At 37.4% G+C, this 19,314-nt stretch overlaps 2 protein-coding genes across 2 annotated transcripts; one reads left to right on the top strand and one right to left on the bottom strand.

Moving 5' to 3' along the window:
• Positions 1 to 643: 643 nt before the first annotated feature.
• On the top strand, positions 644 to 3,609 carry LOC140535871 (fibrinogen alpha chain-like). The gene is made up of 6 exons (XM_072657405.1): positions 644 to 697; positions 817 to 930; positions 1,066 to 1,249; positions 1,424 to 1,569; positions 1,713 to 2,607; positions 2,912 to 3,609. Exons 1-6 carry the CDS (start codon positions 644 to 646, stop codon positions 3,607 to 3,609), a joined length of 2,091 nt encoding a protein of 696 aa, XP_072513506.1.
• Positions 3,610 to 9,539: 5,930 nt separating this feature from the next.
• On the bottom strand, positions 9,540 to 13,254 carry fgb (fibrinogen beta chain). The gene is made up of 8 exons (XM_072657505.1): positions 13,174 to 13,254; positions 13,029 to 13,046; positions 12,055 to 12,255; positions 11,653 to 11,836; positions 11,060 to 11,401; positions 10,788 to 10,910; positions 10,301 to 10,586; positions 9,540 to 9,934 (listed from the first exon to the last, which is right to left on the bottom strand). Exons 1-8 carry the CDS (start codon positions 13,252 to 13,254, stop codon positions 9,703 to 9,705), a joined length of 1,467 nt encoding a protein of 488 aa, XP_072513606.1. The 3' UTR covers positions 9,540 to 9,702.
• Positions 13,255 to 19,314: the final 6,060 nt, after the last annotated feature.

Here is a 19,314-nt window from a genome sequence, read left to right as displayed (position 1 = left end):
GCGCACACACACACACACACACACACACACACACACACACACACACACATATCCCACATATAACATACATATATAGCCACTAGTACAAACCAGAATAGATAGAATACAGTTATGTGTTACTGAAATTTAAGTTATGCGTTGTGTAAATGTGTAAATGGGTTATTTGACATTTAAGCATGAATAGCATTTGTTTTTTTACTAATTTACATTGTAGAGTTTGCTATTTTCTGACCCCCTTAAAATACACACACAAGTTGTCATATTTATGATAAAATGTAGTCTTGCTTCCCGTATTCCATGATCATCAGTTGTGTAATTGATTGCTTGTTGTGTGATGTGTTTTAGCAGAGCAGAACAGAGGAAAGAGAAGAGAGTCAAAAGCTTTCTCTCTGTTCTGACTCACTCTTTCCTGTAAGGGCCTGTTCTGTCAACTACTCTGTTCCAGTATCTGCAAGTCAACATAAGCAGTACACCCCCCTAACAAATGTTATTCATGCTAGTTAATCATTCACCAAATGTGAACACTGCAAACCCGATGACTGTGATTGACCAATAATGAGTCAGGAAGTTGATCAATCAAAAGGATTCAAATGCGATGTGCTGTGTTTGGGGAGAGTCAGAGGTCCACAGAGAGAAAAGAAAGATGAAGCTCCAACATTCGCTTCTATACCTGTGTGTCGTTCTTTCTACTGCCTTGGTAAGTCATTTTATAGATCAATTCACAAATCTTTTGAAAGTAATCAAAAATAAAAAGTAATATAATTAATTTCTCACTGCACATTTTCCTGAATTATCCTATTTCTCCTCCAGTCCCAGGATGGGGCACCAGAAGTTCTGAGCCCCAGAGGTGCCCGTCCCATAGAGCATGGTTACAAGGCTGACAAATGTGCCACAGAAAAGGAATGGCCCGTTTGCACTGATGATGACTGGGTATTGATACCATCATTCTTCTGGCTTTTACATTATCCCAAAATAAATCTTCATAGCTTGTTTTCCAACCTAAGAATTTTCCCCAACTCTTTTGAGCTAAAGTAAGCTCATTATTGTTTTTTATGCTCTTCCTAGGGTAGAAAATGTCCTTCTGGTTGTCGAATTCAAGGCCTTCTGGATAACACCGACCATGAGCTTCTCAGTAAGATTCAGAAGATCCGCAAGCTACTGGATGATGGAAAAAAAATGCATCGATCCGCCGACCAGGTATCCAAAGAGACCTACAGCTATCTAAGAGAGCGGCTTGTCTCCAGTGCAGGTATATTGACTATTGCTTATGTAAAAAAAAATTATGCATGTGCAAGTGCCTTCAATTTATGTAATTGCATTTAGATCTCCTTTTTTTTGTAAATTTTAACAGAACATTGAATTGAAACTCAACAATTGTACACTGAGGTTCAGCAATCACATTCTTGTGTTGTTTCTTTTTAAGGTAATGACAACAGGTATGCTGACTTGGCTGAACAGCTGAGGCAAAGGATTGTTGAGATGAAGATTAAAATTGATCGTCAGCTCAGGGTGCTGGAAGCTTTGAAATCTCAGGTGAAAAACCAGGTCATCGCCATGCAGCGCCTAGAGGTGAGAAAAATTAAATGGTTGTTAATAAATATAATAATCAAATCAATAGAGACTCAGGGCAAGTGATTGCTGAAATTAATATCCGGGTAATCTTTTATTTATTTAGCCCAAAATGTTCACTTTATGTTCCATTCATCACACAGGTTGATATTGACATCAAGCTGCGCAGCTGCAAGGGATCGTGCGCAAGCTACGCTGAATTCACTGTGGACAAGGAGAGCTATGTGGCATTAGACAAGCAGATAGATCGCCTGGACACCATGCGTGTTCAAAGCGTGGAGACTGTCAGTTCCCTGAGGGTCATGAAGAGCAGACCGATGAAGGATGTAGTTGTGCCCTCCATCTACAAGACTGGAATGACTGGAACAGAGCGAGCTGAGCAGAAGAAGTCTTTCTTCACTGATGTAGGACAGATTCAGCTCTCCCTGGAGGCTGAGGGGTCCACCGCAGAATCAGCTGCTACCGTGAGCAAAGTCCCAACAGGTACGGGCCCAGTTGCACCCTCCACTTCACGTGTCAGCTGCACCAAGACAGTGCGCAAGGTGGTGACCCATACCAAAGATGGTCTTCAGGAGAAGTATGAAACAGTGAGCAGTGGAGGGCCCGGGTGCGACACCCTTCAAACACTAGGCGTTTCTGACAGAGATATTCTGACCTCAGCCAAGGAGGGCAAAGACTTGACCGGTGATAGCTTCACTGTGAAAGTGAGTGGTGGAGATTCAAAGTCCATCACTACATTTAGTCGTGGTGATGCAGATCTGGGAGATTTCTTTAAGGATCTGGGCCTTGAGGGCCAGGATCGTAAGTTCTCCTCCTCATCCTCATCTTCCTCATCCTTCTCGTCCTCTTCTAAAATCATCTCGAGTGGTGGAAGCAAGGGTTTTGTCTCAAACACTAAGACCTTCCTGTCCACTTCCTCGCCTTTTGGGGATGATCTCGGAGCGTTCATGCACGCTGATGTGGAAGATGATCTTCCCGACATTCATGCGCGGAGTGTGAAGTCCCGCGATGAGCGCAAGGATGGTTTTGTTGGCAGAGGTACACTTGAGTGACTCTCTTTTACCTCTACCAGAATTCATACAAGTGAACCATTTATAAAAGAAATCAGTGGTTTTTATAAAGGTAAAACAAAGTAAAAATATGTTTTCTGTTACAAACCAGAAATGTTTGGTTTGAGAATGCAATGTTTCTTTGCATATATGTTGTTCCTTCACAGTTGTGAAATTGTAAAAGAAATTGGCCACAGTGAAAAGCTGTTAATGAAGGAATTAATAAAGAGGCAATATTAGAAATTGCAGGGTGAAGCTTTGCTCTAATCTGCAGATGTGTAATCTTCTTTCAGATTGCGTTGATATCCTGCAGAACCATGCCACGGGTGGTCAGAGCGGCCTGTTCAAAGTAAAGCCAGCTGGGTCGGAGGAGGTAGTGGAGGTTTACTGTGACCAAATCACAGGTCTAGGGGGCTGGGCTCTGGTCCAGCAGAGGGAGGATGGGTCTGTTAACTTCAATCGCACGTGGGAGGAGTACCGGGTTGGCTTTGGCAAGGTAGACAAGCAAGGGAAGGGTGAGGTTTGGATCGGAAATCATGTCCTGCATCTCCTCACTCAGACAGAAAGTCTACTGAGAGTGGAGCTACAGGACTGGCAAGGGAAGGAGGTTTATGCTGAATACAATGTCAAAGTGGGGCCAGAGGCAGATGGTTTCCAGCTAACTGTATCATCTTACACAGGAGATGCAGGGGATGCACTTGTGCAGGGACATGCTAATATGGGGTCCTTCCTCTCACATGCTGGTATGAAGTTTAGTACCTTTGACAGGGACAATGATAAGTGGGAGGAAAACTGTGCAGATATGTATGGAGGTGGCTGGTGGTACAACAACTGTCAGTCAGCCAACCTTAATGGGATATACTATAAAGGAGGGCAGTATGACCCTGGTAGTAAAGTCCCCTATGAGATAGAGAATGGCATTGTGTGGCTGCCTTTTAAACCAGCTGATTATTCCCTTAAAGTGGTTAAAATGAAGGTTAGGCCGCTCTGAACTCCCGAAGAAATAAAAACTAATGGTCAAATCTGAAAAAAGAGAAGGAAAGAAAACAAAAGGTAAAATACAGCTGCTGTCACATACATTGGGATTTTTTTCATCTTCAGTCACAATTATTTTAAGAACACAGTGTAAAATGTCACACAACCAAATGACCTCATGTTTTCAATAAAAAATGTGTTCACTTGACTCTGCTTCAGTGCTTTATTTGAAAACATATCCACCTAGACATTCTTTCTATGTCCTTTCCTTCATATAAATACAGCCTTCATATACTACAGCTTTTTACAACTATAATGTAACAGAGTAGTTTTACTGAACATTTGAAAAAAAAAAATCTCCTACCAGATATTTTCCACCAACACAAACATAAAGCATTCTGCACATTTTGTAGAAATAGTTAATTTCTAAAAAGAATTTTGGAAACACCTTAGTATACTGAATAGCTCTGGAATTTATTTCATGAAGAGATAAAAAGCCCTTTGCACAGAAAGAGCATTTCATAACGATTCTAAAATATATGCATGAATATTAAAGTAAATGTATTTTAAACAGATATATAAATGTTTAACGATTATAGTCCTGTTTTTAATACATTGTCCCTTCTTGTGAAAGTCATGTTTAAATGCTTCTCAGTATATAATTTTGTGTTTTGTGTTCCAGTGTGTGACTCTAAACGATCGATCAATTCCCCAAAACGACCCAGTACTTATGGTCACCAAGGAAGATTTGAACACTGTCCAGCCAGCAAATACCCTATGTGTACTGATGAGGAGGAGGTGAGTTTAAACAGTACTATTCCAAAAAGACCAAGGTTCATATTTACTGTCTAAGAGTGAGTATATTAAACTAAAATTAACAGACCTTTTGTTCATGTTAATGTTACTAGCATGTCAAAGACAAAACGTTATCACTGTATTTATTCTACAAAGTGAATCTGATTGCAAACTGATTTTCTCAGTAAAAGACACATCTGCAAGATTTCTCTGGGTTTATACTTTGAATTCATTTAGAACAGCTCTCCTCAGTCAATTTATACTCAAAGTCATAGTGTTTTAAAATATTCAGTATTACATTTTGTATTCATGGTTCTTGAAATCCTTCTTAAAGTAGTTCATCTAAAGTAAAGTAATCATAATGTTAAACTTAGAATGAGTTTGTACCATCTTTTACCATCAAGTTCATTCAAACAAAGAGTTTTTGTGTGGCTTGTGATATATGAATTATTAGCGATGAAAGCAAATGAGGGAAAAGAGCAGGTGGACTTCACTTGAACATTAAAACCTCCAGTCAATGATTCTCATTAAGAAATGAGCAAACATTATTAAGACACTATTTGCTCTTAGTGCCAGTGCACTTCATGAATCTGGTTCTGTGTCTTCTGACTGGTGCTGTCTGAAATGATCTGGCATCTATAACAATTCCACATATTTTCTCTGCAGGAAAATAAGTGTCCGTCAGGCTGTCGAGTACAGGGTCTTCTTGATAAAATGGAGGATGACATTTATGAGCGGCTTCATAAAATCTGTGAAAGTACTCAGCAATACAAAAGCGCAGCTTCATCTATGATGCACAAAAGTGCACAATTCTATGAAGCACAAAGAAAGACTTTCGTCAAGACATACAGTGTGTACATATTTTCATATTACTTTCTGCAATTATTCATTAAGTTGAAATCCTTTATACAATGTACAATTCTGTCCGAATGAACTTCTTTTAATGAAATCTAGTTTTAATTCCATTTCATTCTAACTGTCTCAGTTTTCTAAAATCCTAACTTTCTGTGTGCAGTGGAAGAACTGAGATATGCTGAGGAAGCTCAGAAGCTTCACAGGAATCTGACACTGTTATGGAAAAGGTCTTCACAGCTCTTCAGTGAACTACAGAGATACCATGGTCAAATTCTGGATCAGATAACTGAAATGCATCGACTGGAGGTATGAGCTTGAACTGAAATTATATCATCAAGTTTCCAAGACATGTTTGTTTCTACAGTTCTGTACTAGAGCTACAAGGCTAACGTTAAGCTAAGCAAAAAAGTAATGGGATCCTTCAATCAGCAATTAGCATTGTGCAAGAATTTTATATATCACCACACTATTGCCTAAAACTGTCCTTAGTTGTTCTGTAATCTTAAAAGTATTATTAGACTTTAGTAGACTTTCTAATGTAGTTTCTGGTACTGTATGACAATTTTTTTCTGAGGGAATTTACAGAGCTTTGTTGCATATTTAGCTAAACATCTGAATATTTTTTGTAAAAATAAATGTATTGATCAATAAGGATTAGACTAATGAGCCAATGTTTCAATGTGTCTAGATCGCTTCTGTTTGCCCAGTGTTAAAATGTAACTTTCAGTTTGATTTGTCTTGGATTTTGGGGTTTAGGTGGACATTGACATCAAACTCCGTGCGTGCAAAGGATCATGTAAGCAAACCTTTGGTCATATCATTGATCACCAAACTTACGAAACCATGGAGGATAACATGGCCAGATTTGACTTGTCCTCTATAAACCAGAAGACATTTACTATGGACAAACAAATCAAACTGCAACCTGTTGTTTGACCTCCAGTATCTCTCACTTATCGGAAAATACCCCTGGTACGCACTAGGCTCCTGACAAAGTTTGAGGACATAGAGCAAAATCAGGTGGTTTTGGATGAGCTCTTGGATATCTGGACTTCTGAAATGAAATGAAATCATAAGACCATCAGCATTTATAATGTAAAGGGCTTACAGGAACTGGGATGGGCAATTTGACAATATTTATTGGTGACATGATAAACATTTTGCTTTTCGGATTTTATTGTGGATGTAGTCAGATTTCAAAGAACACTATAGGTTTCAGTGTAAAGATCTGAATGCAGTGTAGGTTTCAAGGTATTCAATAAAAATCACTGTGCTTAGTGTTTCTGAAAGCATAAATGTGGCACCTGATGTTCTCGTCACAGCAACATTGGCAGTTTTTGTAGTCTGATTTCCTTTCATTATACTTTGTACAAAGTGCACTATCAAATTGTTAGCGCTTTCTTGATGTGTCCATAAATAATCCCTTTATGATCTTGCATTTGTGTGTGTGTGTGTCTTTGTGTGTATCATTGTCTGACCACAATCCTTAACAACGTTCCTGGATAAAAACTGTACATTTACATACAAATCTAATTTGTATAAGAAAAGTATGGACTATTGTAGTTCTTGACACAAAGTGGAACCCTTTTGTGGTGCTACAATAGTGGTCAGAAGTTTAGTTAGGCTTATCATGGAAATGAGTGTCATGGCAATATTGGGCTTTATTATTGGGCAATATTGAGATTGCTTCATTTGAATACATAACACCTGATCTTTACTATTTTTGGAGAGGTTGTGGTAAATTCATCCATTAAAAAATACGAAAGCCAAGCTATTTCCCTTTGTACACTATTGGCCAAACACCTTATCTTACTGCAGTAAGTGGAAGTCAGACTCTCTGTTTTTTAAAGAAAGAAAAATGGTCTAAACAATGTTTTGTTTGAATGCTGTATGACTAGCATCTGTCCTTCAATTAAAATAAATAAATAAACAATAAACAGAATATAAAAATGCATATGTTTTAATATTTTAATAATTCAGCATTCATTGGATTGCCAACATATAATACAATGGGAATGGAGCTCAATGCAGATTCAGGAATGTTTTTTGGAGCAGCAGCGTTTTTCTCTCACATCAGCCTTTCAGTCCATGGCAATGTAAAACTTGTCTAACAGCAGAAAGTGATAGCGCCTTCCGGTTCATAGCAGGTCTGTGCTTTTGTGATTCTTTGGCAGGTGTCTGACCATACAAACCAATTTCCTCTCAGTTAAGGGTGACAGTTTGCGTTGTCTACCAGACTTTGGCAAAGTGTCTGCACCTCCTTAGTGCAATTACACACAATTACATACATGCCATTCCCTGCACCAATACTGTTTTTATCATATTGTGGCCAACTTCGACTTACCAGTCAGAAGTGCATCATACATACATTATACAAGTGGCCAATCACCAGCAAAACGGGGGAAAGGGATATCAAAGGCCAGATTTCTTAGTTGGAACACACTAACTCTTTGTTACATTAGCCTGATCAAGTAACCATGACTGATTGAACAATTTGTCTGACTTTAAACTTGTAAGGCATTTGGACCTTTTTTCTTGCTTTCTGCTTAAGATGACATTAGGGTTTGAACTGGTCAGAAATGATGAGGGCAAGGTGACAGGAACTTGCAAAACCTGGTACTGAAAGGGGGTGAAAATTGAATTTTCACATTTTGTTTTGTTGTAAGTTCTTGGATTTTAAAAGGAAATGTTGGTATACGTAGCCAAGACAGTTTGTTTAACAACATAAATTGTGTAAAAATAGATCAGTAGTGAAACTTTGAACAAATTGATGCAATAAATGTTCAACTTGTTATAAAGATGAATAAATTGTTTTAGAACTGCATGGCCAAGAACAAGCCTTTTTTGTTCTTCTTTTGCCATCTTGGCAAATTGCCTACTTACCTGTTAAACCTGCAGTTCAGAGTCTTCTCTTTACAGTTGAAACTGAAACTTACTTATCTTATTTCTTCTTTCTTCTTTGTCTCTGTCTTTTATTAATTACTAATTATGTAAAGCTGCTTTGTGATGACAGCAGTTGTAAAAAGCGCTATATAAATAAATCTGACTTGACTTGACTTATTTTAACCAGTGTTAAGCTATGCTACAATGTGAGCTGCCTACCAGACAAGCTGTTGACTCCCCTAAACTTGTGCTATTGTGCTGTTGTGAATGTAAATTTAGATATGCCAGACTGATACATCCTGTCTAAGTGTCCAGCAGTATTAAGGTGCCTTTGATGGTTTAGGAAACTGTACTCACTGGCACCTTGGCTTTATTTACCTACATTTAATTTCATAATAGTCTATCTGTCTTCCTTAGATGCCTTTTGTAGCCATCATGATATAAATCCTGAAGTGGAATACTGTAAAAAATACTGTCCTAATTTTACCTTAAAAAAACGACCTAAAAAGCAACCTTTTAAAAAGTTTTTTTTATAAATTTAAGTTTTATTTATTGTCCCACTTTTTAACCCATAGTTCACTTTGTACCATTTCAGGTTATTCACTGGGAGTGCTTAACATTTAAACTGCTTAAACATCAAAACTAACTGAAATATGGGGGTGTTCTAAAACATTGGACCAGTAGTGCATATGCAGTGTACTGCTGTTTTTACATTTAATATATTTTTATAGCACACACAATGCAACATGATGTTATCATATTAATTAGAATGCAGAGATAAAGATTTCACTAAGGAACTCAAGGCAACATGAGAAGAGCCAGAATACTAACTTTGCAAAAAAAAAGGGGAGGAAACTGAGGAAAAATCTAGAACGCAGCTGATGTGGGCTGCATTTCCCAAAAGCATCTAGACACAAAGATGATTCTTAAATGGGCATGCAAGCATTACACTGAACACCTAATATTACCTGTCCATAAGGTAATATTAACACTAAGATGCTTTTGGAATATTTTGTTTGATTTTAGTTTTTACTTTTGGTGTCAGCTTGCAAGAGTGTGCCTATTGTATACTGTGCCTGTGTGCATCAGTAAAATACTCATTGGTACATGAATTAATGATGGTTACTTTATCTGTTGTTTACATGTTCTGTGATTGTTATATCAGTGTAAAAAAAGGTTTACATTTGTAAAATGTCATTATTATTATGGTGTAAACAATAAAAAAACAACAGAGGATCATTACTGAGTAACTTTAATGAGAAGTTGAAAGACCACATTTATCCTTATAAGTTTCATACAGTATGTTGATATCAAGTATTTTTCCATCATTTTTACATAACCCATTTGACATACATGACATATGAAATTCCTTTTTATAGTTTATATGAGGAACCAAACAAATTTATTTGTGCTTTTTATTTTGACTTTTCTCCTTTATATCTTTTGTGTTATTACTTGCTATCCTCTGATTTACCTTTAAAAAATGTTTTTGCTGAATGTAAACAGATAAGTGATGAAAAATGAAACTTTAGGAAATACATGGCATCTCATTTCAGTTACTGTCTAACACCTGTCTTTAACTTTCAGCAAAGTACGGTCTAATCTTTATGCTGACTGCCTTAAGTGAGTACCATGAGCCCTTCCAGTTCATCCAAACAATGCCATCATCTGTACCATGTTTTGCCATGTTCTTTGTGTAGGCACCACCCCAGTAGTATCGGCCATTAGGATTGGCTGAGTGGCATGAGTTGTACCACCACCCACCACCATCTTCTCTTGAGCACTGCTTAGCAGGATCCCCAGGTACCCTGCATATGTAGAAAAGTAGATGTATCAGTGTTTGTCATTTCATACAACTTCGAATCACATGCTTTTCAGAAGCATAGGATCTGTCCACATTAAAGGAACTCCATCGTGTTTCAACTTAATCTTAATCTGACCACTCTGTGAAAAACAGTCACTTAATATAAACTTAGGACAACAGAAAGTCATAAACTTAAAACACACCCCTAATGTAAGCCACTAGGCAGGTACTTGAGGTGTTTTGAGTTAGCAGATTTTAAAACATAATTAACAATATTCTACTGATGTAGCGGTAAAAAAGGGTCTTAACAATTCTGTAAACATAGCTATTTTGTTCATGCTTTTACAACAATGTAAAAAGCCATGCTCACCATCTGTCATTGTCTCTGTCATATGTGCTAAACATCATTCCATTGTGGATGGTCATGGTGCGGTTTTCACCAAAAAGTTCCTTTGCTCCTTCAACAAATGTGTTTCCAGCCGTGCCTGAGTACTTGTCCACTGCCAGGATGTAGTTTGAAGCCTCCCCTTGTACAGTGAACTGCTGGTACTGTGCGTACACCTTAGCACCTGTCCAGTCCTGCATTTCAATCAGGACTTCAGTTGGGCCCATCTTGGTCACCTGACTAATACGATCATTACCCAGCCAGTACTCTCCTAAATTAAAAAAATACAGATGTTTAGTACACCAAACACTACAAACATCTTAACTGGTCGAGAGAATATTTAGTGTGATGCTTGTATACATAACCATTTAAGATTATTTTTTGTGCTAAAAATGCTTTTAGGAACACCAGCCTCAGTTCTTTATGACGCACAGCACTATTAGTTGCACAACTTTCACAAACGTTGTCTTACCAGGAGTTTCGCAGTAACCTTTCCCAACGTCAAATGCAATATTTCCAAAACCTCTCTTGTAGTCGTCCCAACGCCTGCCAAAGTCCACGCTACCATCCAAACGGTTCTGGATAAGCAGCCAACCTGATGAAAAAAAAAAAAAAAGAGTTAAATCTTACATAACCTGACCACTCAAGCTGAAATTTCTTTTGAGTATGCCATTGAAGAACAATTTTGGTTTCCTAAAACACTGATGAATGCATTTAAGGACAATGAAAATGAAGAACACATACCTCCTTTTTGGGTTGTCTGGTCACAGTAGACCTTGTAAGGTACTTGTAAGGGCTCCGGCCGCACCATGTACATCTCAGATGTTTGTCCTCCTTTCCGGAAGACATCCTCACAGTCTTTTCCAGAAACCACAGGAATTGGGCAAGAGACTTTGCAGGGTTCTGCACATTTGTCCCTCTGGGTGGTGACTGCCTTCTCAATACGTTGGATCTTTTCCCGAATCTTATCTAGGACACCCTGCAGAACTTTAATGTTCTGAGGAAAGGTAATGTCCACAGCCTCTTTTACATAGGCATGCTGAACCTCTAGGTCATCAGTGTACTGGGTAACCAATTGGCCATTTCCTGAGGGCATACAGATATTCATGAAGATTTTCGTGTTTATATTTGCTTACAAATTTTAGATGGTATGCTGTTAATCCTAGCATTAACAACAGATATGTGAAAACAAAGATATATTCAGTTTGTAGAAACAGTCCTGAGGGAATGTCAGTCATGGATTGTGCAGACTGTGTTAAGGGCTTCAGGTCAGATCTACTCTATTCTTCAAAGAACATAAAAACCTAAATGAGCCCTCTCTGAAAAATGACTCTTACCATCACTGATTTTCTGTCTTTCAGTGACCTCGGCAGTCATGTCCACCACATATCTGTAGACAGAGTTGGAGGTTTGGGACAGGCTGTCTACTTCTTTCTTTAGCTGGGCCACAGTTGGCTTAACGTTGCGCTCCTGCTTTTGCAAAGCTGTTTTCAGTTCACAGCCTGTGGGACAAAGCACGCCCTGTAAACAAAGAAAAAAGGCACAAACTGTGAAGTGGTAATCACATTTTGCTTGAAGATTCTTGTTAACACATTTTCTAATTCCAGTGTCAACATAAAATGTTTATTACACTTTCAGAAAATTAGACTAAGTTAAATAACTAAATAAACACACAAAATTTAAATTCACATCCCTTGCAATTACTTATTGTTGTTAGCGAAAAAACGCAAATTATTTACCATTGTCTCCGAAGCATGGGTGCACCCGCCCATTTCTGGCTGATCCTCCTTCTCCTGCTGAGGTACTCCTGTTGGTGTGGCAGTTGGCCTGGCTCCGTAACGGCCACGGCCACTAATTGGAGGTGGTGCAACAACAGGGGTGTAGACCTCGCGACCTCTGCTGACAGGCCGATGACCTCGAGGATCTAAGACTTCTTTAGGCTTAGAAAGAAATGTCAAATACACATAACATTAACAAAATGATGCAGCAGTCATCCATTCTAACCTGTATTCTTTAACATTATATCACCTAGGTTTGGATGTGTGGTGTCACTTAAATGTATGGCATTTAATACTGAGCAGTGTATGGCATTTAATACTGAGCCCTACACAGTAAAAAAGTACTGGTTTACCAAGGTCCAGACAATGTAAATGTAATTAGTTTAACCTTCAATTTTAATAAATATTACAGGAATAAATATATATTCTAATGTTGCTTAACGTATTGTCTATTTGAAATCTCATTCCTCAGGCCCATGGTGCAACTCATAGCAGGACTGCTAAAAGTGCAGATACATGACACAACAGTATGTTCAGAGGACAACAGACACACAGGACAATACATACCATAAATACACATGACATTAACTAAGCAAGACAACAAGACAATCCATGAATGCATCAAGTATATAGACGTGTCAAGCAGAATATGTGTGGAAGGAATTAGTACAAGCAATTGTCAACTGTAATCTGTATAGAACTGCACACAAGAATTAAAGTGCAGGTGTGCAATGATGGCTAAAATAGAAACTGTGGGTGTAACAGACAGAGATTGTGCAACAAAATGGCATATTCCTTTAAAAAAGTATATACTGAAATGTTCTTAAGGATTTTTTTATCTATGGTATCATTTCAAAGAAAGTGTGAAGAGTGCAGTCATGTTTTAATCCTATTTTGTACTATTCCATTTATCCACTTAAAATAAAAATACTTACTGCTGGTGTTTTTGCATCCTACAATAGAGAAAAAGAGAAAGTAAAATAATTCATTATTAGATATTTTATTAGATATAGAAACATAGATCTATAAAGATCTACTGACCTTCAGAAATGTCAAAAATAAACAGAGAAATTTACTTACAGCGTCATAATCGTCATAATCTTGGTTTGCTTGAGCCAGAGCTTCACTGACACAAAGACAAAGTAACAGGAGAAACTTCATTTTGGAAACCATGGCACGTAAACACTGATCGTAGCCCAGCTTTTCAGTTGTACATCATTTAAATCTTCAGTCTCTGTATTTATATCTAATATCCCCTGGGCCACCCCCAACCACCCCCTGCATGCTACCTCTACCTTGCAATTGGAAGGGCTGAATGGACAGTTAGGTAATTGTTAACTTCCTCAACCTCAACATGAGTAATCAGGTAAGGTGCTCATTTTTGGGAATCCTGTTGCAATGTGAATTTGGCATATGCACATTGCGTTACCTAATGTGAAAAAAAAAGTGCTTTAAAGAATATTTAGAGAAAAAGCAATTGTAAGTTAGAATGAAAGGATGTTTCGGAAGGAAAATACAGAAACGTTGCTTGTTTGCATTTCAAGTGGTTCTTGGTTTGGAAATGTCGTTTTAAAAAGAGTATTATGTCAAAGCCTCAGATTCTTATAAACTTTACACTTCTTCACACTTAAAACTGCATTATGTTTATGCAATATGTTGTTTGTAGAGAACCTTCCACTGTTCAGGGGATCAAGATATGTCATTCTACAGTATTACTCTAAAGAACCTTTTTTGCCACTTGAATTGAAAGATAAAGCTGTTTTTCCTGACTTTTTACATGCAAAATAATTTGACATGAAGTTGAACTAAATTAAAGCACTTGCGGTAAACAAGCATACGTGCAAGTATTCATGCTAGAGGGTACAAAGTGTTTATTTGTTTTTGTCCTTGACTTGTAGTCAGATGTGTAGGTGGAAGAGCATTTATCAGCAAAGAACTGACCAAACAACAAACACTGATTCACTTGCTGAATCAACAGTTTGAACTCAGTAACTTGAGTTTGAACTGCTAAGTGAATATCATCAATATGATGGATTGACCAATATGAAAGATTACCACAAAGCAGATAGAAGAATACAAGCAACTTATTCTGGATCATAGGACCAGCAGCCAAAAATAAACTATGCTGAACCAGTTCAGTTTTAAGTGCCCCAGATGAAAGATGACATGCTGATCACAGATTTAACTGGGTATCATGAACACTGTCCTGTCAATTTACACTGTAGTTGAATGCTCAGTTAAGTTAGGGTTAATTAAATTAGGGTTAAGGGGGTTAAAGGAAAACACTGTCCATTTACTGTAAAGCCATATCTGTGAATAAGTTAATCATCTACAGCGTGATGACACATACAATCACACACACTGAGGGGATTGTAAATAGGAAATGCAGCTAATTCTGTGACGTAAAAATAAAAGATGTCCCTACATGGAGTCTAAGCTCCTCCTATACAAAGAATAATAATAAACTGACAATAACTGATGAATGCCAAAATGACAATAGATCTAAAGGAATACAGCATTTATTTGCAGTTGTTTCTGTTTTTTCTCTTAGCATTTAGATTAGGTATATATTTACAGTTACTAATATAAATCAAATCAAATGTATTTATACAGCTTTACAGAATCAGTAATCAACAACATACAAAACACTCAGGTTTGTAAAAACATAAGACCTCCAGTGAGCAAGCCAAAGGCAACATCCTCCTCTTATAAATTATTAATAAAAGTCACCATACCACCACAAGACTGCTCAAGTGTGCAACATAATCATAAAATAACAATCATAATAACTAATATAACTTAAAACTAATATAATCATAGTAGTGATGGTAAGATGAGAGTAATGATTAATGAATAATGAGAGTAATGATTGTTAATGATTGATTATGATTGATAATGTTAATAATAATAGTGATAGATAGTTAAGAGTGAAGAGTACATTTTAACATAGCCATTATGCAGGTAGCAGTGGCAGGAGGGTGGGCAGCTGGTGTGACACGGGTGGTTGGGGGCCTGGTGGTCAGTCTGGTGGGTGGCAGCTGGTCTGGTGCAGGTAAAGGAGACCCCAGCAGTCAGTCTAACAGGTCTGGCCAGGTGAGCCATTTACTCAGAGAAGGTAAAGAGATCGAATTAGTCCTGGATGGATTCATGCAGAACAGAGAATGTTAAGCAGTATCAGTTTATAGACAGCAGAGAGCTAGAGGGCAGCAGAGCCACTGGAGCACCATCTGCTCCACCATCCACAAACCTGAGTGATCGTGTGCACGTGTGCTCAGTGATCCCTTGGATCTGCAACCTTTATCTAAAAAAAAAAAAAAAAAAAATATTAATTACCAAAAGCTAAACTAAACAGATGTAAAGACTGAAGCTGTATCTGCACCCCGAACATTATCTGAAAGGTTTTTCCAGAGTTGGGGGACTTTGTGAGAAAAGGCTCTTCCCCCCCCCCCCCTGCTGAGGCTTTCTGAATTGTGGGAGCTGCAAACAAACGATTCCTGTAACTTTCAATGAGACTTCTGCACCTCTCAGCAGGTATTTTGGCCCACTCCTCATGGGCAAACTGCTCCAGTTGTCTCAGGTTTGAAGGGTGCCTTTTCCAGACGGCATGTTTCAGCTCCTTCCAAAGATGCTCAATAGGATTAAAGTCAGGGCTCATAGAAGGCCACTTCAGAATAGTACAATGTTTTCCTCTTAGCCATTCTTGGGTGTTTTTGGCTGTGTTTTGGGTCATTATCCTGTTGCAAGACTCATGACCTGCAACTGAGACCAAGCTTTCTGACACTGGGCAGCACATTTCTCTCTAGAATCCCTTGATAGTCTTGAGATTTCATTGTACCCTGTACAGATTCATGACACCCTGTGCCAGATGCAGCAAAGCAGCCCCAGAACCTAACAGAGCCTCCTCCATGTTTCACAGTAGGGACAGTGTTCTTTTCTTGATATGCTTCATTTTTCCTGTGAACATAAAGCTGATGTGCCTTAGCAAAAAGTTCCATTTTTGTCTCATCTGCTCATGGGACATTCTCCCAGAAGCTTTGGGGCTTGTCAACATGTAGTTTGGCAAATTCCAGTCTGGCTTTTTTATGATTTGTTTTCAACCATGGGGTCCTTCTTGGTCATCTCCCATGAAGTCCACTTTGGCTCAAACAACAACTGATAGTGCGATCTGACACTGATGTTCCTTGTTTTCAACTGTAGTCACAGGGATATCAAGCTGCTTGGAGAGTCTTATAAATTTACCTTTAACATGCTTGTCTATAATTTTCTTCTTATCTCCTAAGACAACTCTTTCCATTGCTTCCTCTGGTCCATGTTGAGTGTGATACCATGTCACCAAACAGCACAGTGACCACCTGTAGCCTTATATATAGGTGCACTGACTGATTACAAGATTGTAGACACCTGTGATGCTAATTAGTGGACACACCTTGATTTAACATGTCCCTTTGGTCACATTATTTTCAGGGGGGGCCATCATTTCTGTCCAGGCCTTAATGAGTTTACTTTTAAATAATTTTGTTGAAGCATGGTTAAAAATTTATGTCAGATTTTCATTTGTTCATTTTCATAGATTTTTTATTTATTTTTTACTTTTGTAAGATTCAAGTTATTTCGGTGACCATTGTGGTTTACCAACAAGTTCGTCCACATGCTCTAACTGGTCACTGTCAGCATATTTCACAATAAAACTGCTTTCTGTGTATGAAATGACATAAATGACTCTTTGCTGATGATCACATTATTTTTATCATTTGATTGTTTAGAGTTTATTCACTGTTATGAGGGAAACAAAAATAAAATGTTTTAGACTGAGAAAATTTGTATGCAGATGAAAAATATGGTAACCAGAAATAAAAATATAGAAAACAAGAATCTCATTATGTTCCATGATTTGTGCTTATATTAAAAATATGCCTTTCAGTTACCTGTTAGCTATTTATTTAGTACACACATTTTGTACCTAGATCAATACAAAAACCTAGAAAAGAAATAACAATTATAATGTAACTTTCTTTCTTTCTTTCCTAAGTGGTATTGTTTACTGTTCAGTTCTGTTAAGTGGCTATTTATATTTCTGTTCCAAATGCTGGTGTCACAATAGCCAAAAGCTTCCATTAAACTCCTGTCCCATGTTTTTGCAATATTCTTCCAACAATGCAGATAATATCTCTCAGTAATACTTTAGATGAAGTCCCCTGGAACACTATCTGTGCCAAAAACCAGCAAAGGTTGATTTCTTTGAGAGATTAACATTGCTCTGTCAAGCTGATCTGATCTTTAGCACTAATCAGTCAATGCATTACAAATAGTTTGTGACAAGTTTTTTTTTTACATTTCACATTTTAGTATCTAACGCCATCTTGTGGCATTACTCCATCCATTCAGCACACATTTCAGGGGCCTGGGCCTGCACATATAACTTGGCAAAATTATAATTCTAGTATATATTAACTTATTGAAATGTCAAAAGGTTCTGTTTCTATTTCACTTATATATTTTAGAGTTTGACTTAAAAAAGGCAAAAGAATCTAACAAAAATTATTTAGCACTTATTAACACAAGTTAAATTAGCCAAGACATGTTTGGATATCTGATGTATGCTTCTTTGTATTAAACTTTACTAAAATTACTAACAAACACTGGATTTACACAAATACACGTCTTAAAAACATTACTTTTCTTGAAAATATTTATCTACCAAAACGTGATTAGGTGATTAGACATGGATAGAACTAATGTAAACATTCTAAATTATCTAAATGCATTTTGAGCAGGTGGGGAGATTTTAACTCATGCATTTGTAAGTTCAGTGTTAGATAGCAACAATTAGATTTAAATTATAGAACTGTTAGTTTAAATATAGAAAAAACAAAAGCTCAGTTTTGCTTCTCCTAGTTGCCACCTAAGGTATGTCTTAATTGAATGTTTTTTTTAGTGGATGATTTGTCAAAAATCTGATTAACAAGTTTTTACAAACATTCTGGTTTCCCAAACCAAACCTGGCTGTGGAATAACCCCTACCCTTCAGTACAAAACTGTTCATATGTTTGTGTGCAAATGTTTCATATTCAGCATTAATTTAAAATTTGTTTTTTACTGTTGTCCATAATCCTCTCATTGCTGGCATTTTCCTCTTTTTTTAACACAGCCCCAAACATGCTCAGTGGAATTTAAGTCTCGTGACATCAAAAGGAACATGTTAACTTTAAGGTCCAAGCATCCTTTGAGCAAGCTAACAGCCACAGCAAAAAGTAAAAACTCCCTTAAGAGCAAGAGGAGGAAACTTTTAGAGGTTCATATTGAGTGCTGCAGCATTTTGTATTTTGTTGTTGTTCTGCACCAAAAAATAGGAGAGAGAGTCTTTAAAAAACATCCAAAAACAATTGCTAAATATCACTGAATGACAAAATAGTCATTGACCATATCATAGCATGTTGCTGCAATGTTTTCATTGGGCTTTTATGTCTTCCAGTGAGTGTGTCCTTTGTGCATTTCCCAGCAGTTGTATTGGACAGAGACAGTAGGCAACGATGGTACCAGGCTGTGCCACACACGTAAGGCTTACTGGGTCAGCAACCAAAAGAACCAAACAGTTTAGTTTGTTTGGCCTCTTTCAGCATGACATTAGCATTCTTTCCATCTTACCTCAAATGAAGTACCATTTTGTGGAGTAACAACCAGTGCAACTAGTCCATCAAATGGATGTGAAAGGCAGTATTTTCTCATGTTTACAAAACCTTGCTCTCAGTTAAAACAACACCCACCTACAAACTGTCCGAATTGGTCCAGTCTATTCTATTGTAAAGACAAGGCTCTATTCAAATCCAGACATTGAACTAGTATCTCAAAACAAAAATTGTATTGTGCCATGTCTAGCTGTGATGTTTTACAGGCATTCTGAAGGCTTTTTTATATTATCAATAGTATATATAATATAATACACATACATAATACACAGTATATATAATATTGTTAAACTATAGCAGAACAACATTTTTAAAAACTTAAAATACTTAAACATTCTGAGGTTAAATAAATAAATAAATAAAAAAGGACAAACTAGCTGTTAGAATTAAACACTAACAATGGAAAGACAGTTTATTGAAGAAAAACGAGATGGAAAATGGGCTGTTGTATGTCATTGAAACATACGGGGATGGGCAGAGGTACACATCATACTGTACCCACCAGCAGAGGCACTAGACCTGTGGTGACTTCACT

Source organism: Salminus brasiliensis, chromosome 15 (genome assembly GCF_030463535.1).
Source record: "Salminus brasiliensis chromosome 15, fSalBra1.hap2, whole genome shotgun sequence".
NCBI classification, from domain to species: Eukaryota; Metazoa; Chordata; class Actinopteri; order Characiformes; family Bryconidae; genus Salminus; species Salminus brasiliensis.
The sequence above is the reverse complement of the archived record's forward strand: the minus strand, read 5'-3'. Positions and strand labels throughout refer to the sequence as shown.

What these genes read in the sequence shown, in the direction of transcription:
- LOC140535871 (XM_072657405.1), top strand. Translation starts at nt 644, where the DNA reads ATGAAGCTCCAACATTCGCTTCTATACCTGTGTGTCGTTCTTTCTACT. An exon ending in GCGGCTTGTCTCCAGTGCAG is followed by an intron (nt 1,250 to 1,423) that starts GTATATTGACTA and finishes TTTCTTTTTAAG; the next exon opens with GTAATGACAACAGGTATGCT. An exon ending in GGATGGTTTTGTTGGCAGAG is followed by an intron (nt 2,608 to 2,911) that starts GTACACTTGAGT and finishes ATCTTCTTTCAG; the next exon opens with ATTGCGTTGATATCCTGCAG.
- fgb (XM_072657505.1), bottom strand. Translation starts at nt 13,254, where the DNA reads ATGAAGTTTCTCCTGTTACTTTGTCTTTGTGTCAGTGAAGCTCTGGCT. An exon ending in CCCATGCTTCGGAGACAATG is followed by an intron (nt 11,837 to 12,054) that starts GTAAATAATTTG and finishes CTTTGTTTACAG; the next exon opens with GGCGTGCTTTGTCCCACAGG. An exon ending in CCAGACAACCCAAAAAGGAG is followed by an intron (nt 10,911 to 11,059) that starts GTATGTGTTCTT and finishes TTTTTTCATCAG; the next exon opens with GTTGGCTGCTTATCCAGAAC.